Below are 9,924 nucleotides of genomic sequence, written 5' to 3'. Positions count from 1 at the left end.
TAAGGATCTCTGTGGGACACCACTATTTACCTCTCTCCCCCTTGTCCACATGCTTGTTGACCCCGTCAAAGAATTCTAGCAGATTGGTGAGGCATGATTTCCCTTTACAAAAACCATGTTGACTCTTCCTCCATAAATTGTGTTCATCTATGTGTCTGACAATTTTGTTCCTTACTATAGTTTCAACCAGTTTGCCCGGGACTGAAGTCAGGCTTACTGGCCTGTAATTGCTGGGATCACCTCTGGAGCCCTGTTTAAAAATTGGCATCTAGAGATGGGACTAAGTTTTGACTTCTGCTGGTCTGGCTGTACTTGCACAGGTAACTAAGAAGGGAAGGCTCCATGCCCCAGTCCCAGCCATTCTTCTGACAATAATGCATTCAGCTCTGGCATGCACACTCCTCTCTTTCTGACTCACACATTGTCTAGATCGAAGCTGAGTTCCGGAAAGGAAATTACAATCTGATTCAGAGAGAGGAGCACAAGATAACATATATGCCAGTGGTATACTGTAATTCACAACCCCATCCTAGCCCTGCACTGTCATTCATTCCCAGCAGGCCAGAGCTCTATTAGAAAGAAATAACCATTATAAGGAAATGGGGCTGCTCTGTCTATAAGAACAACCCCCTATATCAGAGGTGGGCAAACTATGGCCCATGGGCTGACCGTCCTGCCCGACCCTTGAACTCCTGGCCGGGGAGACTAGCCCTCAGCCCCTCCCCTGCTGTCCCCCACCCTTTCAGCTATACCGCCGAGCAGGCAGCGCCCTGGGTGGCGGGGCTGCGAGCTCCTACCGAGCAGACCGGCAGTGTGTCTAGCTCTGTCCTGGCGGCGTGGCCACTAGACATGCTGCTCTGAGTAGCATGGTAAGGGGGCTGGGGTCCAGGGGGGCAGTCAGGGGACAGGAAGCAGTTGGATGGGGCAGAGGTTCTGCGCAGGGGGGGCGGGGCGGTCAGGGGATGGGGATTGGGGGGACAGGGAGCGGGGTGGTTGGATAGGGGGTGGGGTTCCAGGGGTCCCAGAAGGGGGCAGTTAGGGGACAAGGAGCAGGGGGGGTTGAATGGGTCAGGGGTTCTGAGGGGGGCAGTTAGGAGGCCGGAAGTGGTAGGGGTCGGATGGGGGTAGGGGCCAGGCTGGGAGACACAGCCTTCCCTACCCAGCCCTCCATACAGTTTTGCAACCCCAATGTGGCCCTCAGGCCAAAAAGTTTGCCCACCCCTGCCCTATATAATGCACTGATGTCTTAGCACAATCACAGCCATAAACCCAGAGAGTCTAGATTCAGCTACTAGGGCTCTCAACCCCCTCCCCCATTTTAAATTTCGGAAAGACCCTCCCTTGGGGCAGGACATGTCAAGGTGTGGTTTCCGAATTTTTTCCTGCCTGAAAAGTGGGGTCAGCCCCAGGGAAGGCTACTGCCAACGATTCTGCTAGAGATGGCCCTGACCCAACGCTGCGGGCCCAGGCCTTGCAGCGGGAAGGTGGGTGGCTCAGGGTCCACCGGAAACCCCTGGCTGTTGGGGTGCTTAGCCCCCCCCCCCCCCCCGCAGGACCCTGGCTCCGGACAGGTCTCCTTCCCCCTGCCCCGCTCCAGGGGGTGCAGATCAGGGCCTTGGCAGCGCTCCAGGGGGTGCAGATCAGGGTCTTTGCTCCCCTCCGAGGGGTGCAGATCAAGGCATTGGCTGCCCTCGGAGGGTGCAGATCAGGGCCTCGGTTCCCCTCCGGGGGTGCACATCAGGGCCTTGGTCGCCCTCCGGGGGGTGCAGATCGGGGTCTTTGCTCCCCTCTGGGGGGGGGGCAGATCAGGGTCTTTGCTCCCCTCCGGGGGGTGCACATCAGGGCCTTGGCTGCCCTCCGGGGGTGCAGATCGGGGCCTTGGCTGCCTCCGGGGGGGTGCAGATCGGGGTCTTTGCTCCCATCTGGGGGGGTGCAGATCAGGGTCTTGGCTGCCCTCCGGGGGTGCAGATCAGGGTCTTTGCTCCCCTCCGGGGGGTGCAGATCGGGGTCTTTGCTCCCCTCTGGGGGGGTGCAGATCGGGGTCTTTGCTCCCCTCTGGGGGGGTGCAGATCAGGGTCTTGGCTGCCCTCCGGGGGTGCAGATCAAGGTCTTTGCTCCCCTCCGGGGGGTGCAGATCAGGGCCTTGGCTCCCCTCCGGGGGCTGCAGATCGGGGTCTTTGCTCCCCTCCGAGGGATGCAGATCGGGGCCTTGGCTCCCCTCCGGGGGCTGCAGATCGGGGTCTTTTCTCCCCTCCGGGGGGGGGGGAAATCAGGGTCTTTGCTCCCCTCCGGGGGGTGCACATCAGGGCCTTGGCTGCCCTCCGGGGCGCAGATCGGGGCCTTGGCTGCCCTCCGGGGGTGCAGATCGGGGTCTTTGCTCCCCTCCGGGGGGCGCAGATCGGGGCCTTGGCTCCCCTCCGGTCCCGTGCGTGGCCGCAGCGGGCGGCTGGAGCGATGCCCGGTCCCGCCCCGGCTGCGCAGGGCGCCGGGCGGCAGACGCGCCCCGGGAAGGGCGGGCTGAGCCTGGCCCCATCGGCCCGCCCCGCCGGCCCGGCCCAAGCGGGCGGGGATTTGCTGACCGGGGCCGCCGCGCCATGGGGCCCCCCGCCGAGACCGACCTCTACCGGGACACGTGGGTGCGCTACCTGGGTGAGTGTGAGCCCGACCCCGACCCCCCGCCCGTGTAAGGAGTGTGCACGGCGCGGCACTAGCGCCAGGCCGGTGACGTGTCTGGAGCAGGGTCTGCCGCGGTGTCGGACACCGAGCCGTGCGTGTGTGTGTGCGTGTGCGCCGCACACACGTGGGGAAGGGGCTGTGTGCCTCCGAGGAGAGAGGCAGCCACACTCCAGAGCTAACCCTGCAGGGGTTGGTTGTGAGCCTGATTTCTCAAGGTGTTATTGTGGTGTGTGTGTGTGTTGCTGTGTAACCACACACCGATTTACATAGATCAGTGTACAGTGTGTGTGTGTGTGTGTGTGTGTGTGTGGTATTGTGCGGCCAGACACCGATTTACGTAGCTCAGTGTACAGTGTGTGTGTGGTGTTGTGTGATGTTGTGCAGCCAGACACCGATTTACGTAGATCAGTGTACAGTGTGTGTGGGGCTGTGCAATCCGTGCACAGCACATGCAGGCGCCCATGCGCTCCATTCCCCCCCGCGATTGTTGCATTGCGGAAAAGGGGGCCATGTCCCATGCCAGGCTATGAGCATTTGGCTTCTTTGAGTCCCTGGGGCAGATGTGTCCCTGTGGCCAGGCACGCCATGGGATCTTCCCAGTGATGAGCTGCCAAAAGCTGAAGAACGGGGTCCTTCACTCGCTCCGGGTCTTCGGCAGCACTGGAGGACCTGCCGAATTAAAAAGGGATTCTCAGGGGAGCCTCCCCAGCCAAGAGCTCAGGCGGGCCGGACAGGACGGCCCTGGGGGCAGAATGTGGCCCGCAGGCCGGAGTTTGCCCACCCTTTAACAACCGGTGCTAAACTGGCTTTAAAATTTAACAACCAGCTCCAGCTCACCACTGGATCTTCCTGCTGGGGCTGGCTTTCTGGCTGAGACGTGGAACGGCCCCCACCTGCCGTGGGCAGCTCTCACCAAGTGATGGGCTGCTGGAGGGCGATGCAGGGAACAAAGGGCACGCTCAAGGTGACCTTCCTGCCCATCAGCCCCAGGCTAGTGAGGCCTCTGCGAGGGCTCAGTGTTTCCGCCCTCCGGAGGCGCCTGGCACAGCCTGCAGGTATCGGAGGCACCAGGGCTAAAAATAACCCTGGAAGCACTGCGGACAGCCCAGGGCACGCTGAGAAGGCGGCTGCTCTGAAACTCTGTGTGGTGCGTCCGCGAGCGAGCCCTGGAGAGCCTCAGAGTAGCGCAGCAGAGGGCAAGCTTTGCCCACATTGCCCTGCCCATGCCTCAGCCCTGCTGAGGAGGGACCCAGGGCCTATTCTCTCCTGGGCCGGCGCCTCCCGCAGAATTTACATGTGCAGTTCCCAGCCTCGTGATCCTAGAGGTGACCTGGTGCAGAAATGTCTGTTCAGTCTGCAGAGGGCCTGACACTCTCTGAGAGGCGTGAGCTGCCCATTGGCTGCAGAGAGCTGCCAGGCTGAAGCCTAGTGCTGATGACAACACTGGGGCTGCTGATCATTGAGCTACTGCGGGGTTGTGGGTGGAGCTTGGGTAGGGTCCCACCGTTTTTTTGTTTCAACTCCTCTCTGGCCTGTGCCTTAGCCTCTTCTGTAACTAAACCCTCCCCCACTGGTCCCTCTGACCTTGCCCTTTCTTAAAGGCTACGCCAATGAAATTGGAGAGTCCTTCAGAGCCATTGTGCCCATCTCGCTGGTCTGGGCCAGCTACGGGGTGGCTACCACGTATGTGACAGCCGACGCGATTGATAAGGGAAAGAAGGCAGCTGTTGTAAGTGTCCTGGAGCTCTCAAACCCTTCTGTCCCTGTACCCCAGAGCTGGTTGTCTCCTGGACCCCTGGGATTGCCTGTGTGTGTGTGTGTGTCCTAAACCCCATAGAGGGGCCAGAACAAGATTCTGTCACTTAGACCCTGGTCAGGTCCTGTGCCAGCGGGGAGGGCAGGCTAGGGTGGGTCTCCCTGTCAGGCCTTTGACCTTCCATGGGGCAAGGGCTCTCCTCTCCTGCTGACAAACTGGGCAGCCTGGGGCCAAGTTCTCTCATCTGCTAATTCCACCCTCCCTCTCATTCCTGCCCAGATCCTGTCTACTGGGCCAGTCCTGCTCATGCACCAAAAGTCTGCTTCTGCCTCTGAGCCCCATCTTTTCACAGACAAAGTCAGTCTGGCACACCTCCACTGCACAGCTCTCTGCACTGAGGCCCTGTCTTCCTCTCCCGCTCCACTGGCTACAGACGTCAGACTCCATAGATTGAAGTTCCTGGTCATGTTTTGATTCATGGTGTCAGCTCAGGACTTGTAGTGTCCTGTATCTCCATTCTGTGAAATTCACCTGCCTTTTCCTTTCAGTTCTTTCTCACTCACCTCCTTGGGTAGGACAGTGGACCATAAGAATTCCCCTGCAGGAAGAGACTTGTGGTCCATCTAGTGCAGTATCCCATGTCCCTGACACTCTGGAAAAGACCCCTGAGCTCTCCAGTCCAGAGCCCTGTATCTGACATTGGCCAGTGCCAGATGTGTCATAACTGTGCAATATGCTGGGCTGGGGGATCATTCCTCAGCCCACCATCTGCAAAAGCATTTGGGTTTAGGGCATGCCAGGAGCTGGCAGCAGATCCAGGAGCCAGAGAGGCCAGCTACAGCACCTCCAGGAGTGTGGAAGAGGATGCTCTGACCCCTGCTACTGTGCTGGAGACAGGGGGCAGAGCCTGCTAGCACTGACCCACCATCCAGTGGTAGCTAGAGAGCAAGGAGCCATGTGCCGTGGTCTGGGTGAGCGGGCCAGGGGAGGCCTGGCTCCCTTTGAAGGGGCAGGTGGGATCCCCATCAGACACAGCAGTGACTTGGCAGCTTCCTTGCTGTGTGTCGGCTGCGCTGCCCAGCGGTGCCAAGCTGAGCTCTGCGGCGTGTTCCTGATTGGTGGTACCACCCTGCACACACCAGGGCAGCACCTTCCCTGCTCAGGTGAGCTAATGCACCCACCCAGACACATACAAACACACCCAGACCTGCACACCTGTGCATGCATGCACGGATCTGTACAACCCCAACCTGCACACGCACGCATATGGATGTGCACACCCACAAATCCACAGAGACCTGTACCCCCCTGCACACACACCTGTACACATGTGCGTTCAGATACACATACAGAGACCTGTACACCCCCTACCTGCATGCTCTCCTGTACGCATGTGCGCTCACACACATACAGAGATCTGTACACCCCCTACCTGCACACACACCTGTACACGTGTGCGCTCAGACACACATACAGAGCCCTGTACACCCCCTACCTGCACACACACCCGTACGCATGTGTACTCACACACACACACACACACACAGCCCATAACATGTTTTCTCTGCTTGCCTTCTGCTGTGGTCCATTGCTCTCTGCACCATTTCCCCCAACCCATACTGGACCCTGTGTGTAAACCCCCTCTTCCACATCAGTGATACATTCCTCTCTGTACACACCCCCTTATCCACACCCTGCTGTTCTGCCCCTCTCCTCCAGTACAGTGTCCCTGCTCTCCATGCTCTCTTTGCTGCACCCATCAGGCACATGAATACGATGCGGGGAAGATGACGCGGGTGGCCGTGGCTGTGGTGGATACGTTTGTGTGGCAGGCGCTGGCCTCCGTAGCCATCCCTGGCTTCACCATTAACCGCATCTGTGCTGCCTCCCTCTACCTCCTGGGCACCATGACCCACTGGCCCCTCCCCATCCGGAAGTGGACGACCACAGCCATCGGCCTCTCAGCCATTCCCATCATCATCAAGCCCATTGACAGGTAAGGGCTGGCCTGGCTTCCCTGGCATGCCAAGGTTTAACACGGGGGAGGCAGGATCATGGCTAAGCACCTGGGGCTCAGGACTCTGGGCAAGAGTCCAGAGGCTTGTGATGCCCTGGGGGGGAAGGTGATGGTGGAGGGGGTAGTGTACACTACTTACATAAAGAGGCATGGTGTTAAAGCAGAGGACTAGGAGTCAAGACTCCTCCCTCCGCTATGGACTCATGGTATGGCCTTGGGCAAGTCATGGGGCCGCTCTGTGCCTTGTTTTCCCTGTCTCTATCAGCGGTAGCTACAGTGCTTGGCATTAAAAATGCAGCATTTGCCAGTAGTGATCTGCCTTAGGGATACCAGTGACCCTTGTAAGCCCCTGCACCCTGACCCCGCTGCCTGGCAGGAGCACCGTGGAGGGAGGAGCCCCTGTGCTCCAACTCCATTTCCCCAGCTGGAGTGCTGGGGGGAAACTGCAGGTGGAAGGGGTGGGGAAAGGCCCCACTTGCTCTGGCCCAGGGCCCCACAAACCCCTAATCTGAGTGGAGCAACGCCTGAGTGTCTTTGGATCGAGGCCATAGGCACCCAACTCCTGCTGAAAGTCCCCTCATGCCCCAGGCCCTTTGGCAAGCGCAGCCTGTGTGTTCATTGTCAAGCAGCTCAGAGGGAGCTAGCACTGGGGAATTTGTGCAAGTACCCTGGTTGCACCATTGCCCTGCACCAGGATGGTGTCACCCTCTCCTGGCACAGCTGCTGTTGAACACCTGGCCGAGCACAGCGCTAGCTCACAGCTAAACCCTGTCCATTGCTTCAAGGAGTCTCGACCACAGGAAGACTGCAGGGGCGCATGGCAAATACCAGCCTGGGGCTGACGACAAGACTCCGTGCTCACTAGGAAATTCCGACACTAAAAAATGACCCATAAGCCACCAAGCAAAGGCCAGTGTAGGCCTGGGAAGCTGAAGTGGATTGGCTCACATGGGGCCTCAGTCCTCACTGGTGCCTGGCAGTAGGGGGTGGTGCATGAAGCTTGTCCAGCCATCCCACATGGTGCTGCTCTTTGCTTTCACCTGTCTGTATTACCAGCATGGGCATCTGCACATCATGAGTCAGCCCCTGCCCCAAGCATGGCTTTTTTTTTAAAGACACCACTCAAAGCCATGTTGGTTTTGGTTGGCTGCTAGTGTCCTAGCTGTTCAGGGTCACACCTCCAAGCTTTTCCCCACCCCCTCCAGGGAATAGAACCTTAGTTTCCATTTTAAAAAGTGAGGTTCTCCTGCTCATACAACTCGAAGAGCTGCGAGCACTAGCTGCACTTGTGTGCTAAGCATCCCCCTGTACCAAGAACCTACAGGGCTATAAAAATAGCTGGAACTTAAGAGCAGCCCTCTGGCTGCCTCTAACAGGGGCTGCTGTGTGCAAGAAGAAACGGGCAGTTGGTATCAAAGAGCAGGTGGCTGGGCAGCACATCCATCAAGGGACTGAACAGCTAGGAGGAGAAAGAAAATCAAAGGAGACCTTGTGGTTAACCCTTTCACTGATCACATTAGAGATGGATACAAATGCTTTCCAAGTAACTCCTTGCTGTGAGCTAGTGCTCTGGGGCTGTTTGCTAGGGGAGGGGGCCCAGCTGATGGAATGAAGGGATATGCAAGGGGCACAATGGGATAGGAGCATGAAAACACCTGTTTGAAGTAACTTCAGCCTCCCCTCTCTGCAGGTCTGTGGATTTCCTGATGGACTCCAGCCTTCGCAAACTCTATGGTGCAAAAGAGAAACATCCCTCTTCTTCCTGAGGCAACCCCCCCACCCCCATGGCTGAAGTGGGGCAGCAGGGAGAACTCTCACCCATCCAGCTCCACACCTCACAACTGACTCCACTGTATTTGAGTAATTTTCTGCTGTTAAACCAACTTACTGTGACATCAGGGCAGGAGAACAAGAGGGCTGGGCAGTCCTGCCCCGTGCAGGTGCATCTCTGCTTCAGAGGCATTAGCACCAGGCCTGAATGGCCAGGAGCTTGTTGTCCTACCCAAATGCTGGAAGCCTAGCTGCTTTGGCAGCATGGGATTTCAGGGTTGTTTTTGGTCCTTTGTGGCCTGATTCAGGGAGTATTGGGGGGAGGGGGAGGAGAAGAGGAAAAGTGGAATTGCTACCAAAACCCTAGTGGTATTAATACAGGCTAGGGCTGGTAGAGGCTCTAAGTTACAAAGCCGTGGACAGGTTAGGTTTGGCCTATCGAGAGATCTGCATTTACTGTGAAAAACCCTGTTCTGGGGGTTAATTGTACTAACTCACATTCATCTAACTGGATCCAGTTCCTGCTGTTTGGCTAGTCAGGTTCCCACTGTAAAACTCCTCTGCAATTCCCTCTCCTCAGAATAAACTGCTTTAACCTGAATTCACTCCAGTTCCATGGGATATTGAACTAGCTGGTTAAGGCTCCCTCTGCTTTAGCACAGGGACACTCTTAATAGCTATGATATGCTGGCACGGAGAGACGTGAGGAGGTTTGTCTCTCCCTTCCTCTAAGCCTCACAGAAGAGGAGACAATGCAACAGACACCAGAAAACACAGGATTTGGGTGGTGACCCCTGTAGTACCCCAGCCTGCAGCACGAGCCTCAGAGCGTTGACCCTGACCTGTAGCACAGCTCTGGTTGACTGTTCAGCCTGTTTTCAGAGACTTAACTGCTAGCCTTGAGATGATTTTCCCCCCTCCCTCCAGCTCTGTTTTCTGAGTCCTTTGCTACTGGCAGTTTCCCCTGGTTCATTGTTACAGGTCAGCTGAAGGCAGAGATAAGTGCACGTGCCCTTCACACCTATGCACATCACCACAGGACATGGGTATGTGCACCTGTTATTTCTGAGCTTCACACAGTCCTGACTCCTTGGCTTCCGAGTCCTCCCACCACTCTCATTTGTCAGCTGCCACTCACACTGGACAGCCAGTTCCTGAGCTTAGGAGGCAGCCAGAAAGGCATCAGGCACAGGTTGGGTTTTTGTTCATTTTTCTTAAGTGATCAAGTATCTATTCTGCGATTGCACTTGGGCTCCCCTAGTTGGGGGGTGGATAGGAACTGCTGCATTGCAAAATGGGACTCTTCCATCTGCCATGGCTGCTTACTAATTGGAATGCTTGGAGCTAGGAGTTGCCACAAAGTCTTAACCTATGGGTCTCCAGACCAAGCAGCTGCATAACATCACCCCCCCCCCCCAGAGTATCTGGACCTGTTGGTGGAGAAAACTAGGAAACCCAAGGCTCATTCCAGCAAGGAAGATCCAGATTCTCATGGAGGGTAGAGTCAGTATCTCCCCCTGCCCCTCCCTCCCCATGGGGGCTTGGAGACCTCAGCAGAGGGAAGACAGACAAGAGATGAACGTTAGAGAAATAGAGCATTTATTGTAGCTTGAAGGGCTGGTTATTCCTTCTCTGATGCATCTGTATTCAAGTTGTAGTCTATGCTGGATTCTCTCTGATCCTTCTGTATCTCTTCAGCAGTCAC

The 9,924-nt window shown here is 57.1% G+C and overlaps 1 protein-coding gene across 4 annotated transcripts; it reads left to right on the top strand.

Moving 5' to 3' along the window:
* Window positions 1-2,500: 2,500 nt before the first annotated feature.
* Window positions 2,501-8,820, top strand: MTFP1 (mitochondrial fission process 1). 4 transcript variants are annotated; one of them, XM_074972759.1, is made up of 5 exons: window positions 2,501-2,649; window positions 4,278-4,405; window positions 5,223-5,595; window positions 6,152-6,428; window positions 8,140-8,820. In XM_074972759.1, the coding sequence occupies exons 1-5, from the start codon at window positions 2,595-2,597 to the stop codon at window positions 8,213-8,215; spliced, it is 909 nt and encodes a 302-aa protein (XP_074828860.1). In that variant the 5' UTR covers window positions 2,501-2,594; the 3' UTR covers window positions 8,216-8,820. The 4 variants fall into 4 exon arrangements, with proteins under 4 accessions (XP_074828860.1, XP_074828863.1, XP_074828862.1 ...); XM_074972762.1 differs by lacking the exon at window positions 5,223-5,595 and having other exon boundaries at window positions 6,196-6,428; window positions 8,140-8,808; XM_074972761.1 differs by lacking the exon at window positions 8,140-8,820 and having other exon boundaries at window positions 6,196-6,339.
* The last annotated feature ends 1,104 nt before the right edge of the window (window positions 8,821-9,924 follow it).

The sequence above is a fragment of the Natator depressus genome, chromosome 15, assembly GCF_965152275.1.
Source record: "Natator depressus isolate rNatDep1 chromosome 15, rNatDep2.hap1, whole genome shotgun sequence".
NCBI classification, from domain to species: domain Eukaryota; kingdom Metazoa; phylum Chordata; order Testudines; family Cheloniidae; genus Natator; species Natator depressus.
This window is presented reverse-complemented; position numbering and strand designations above follow the sequence as displayed.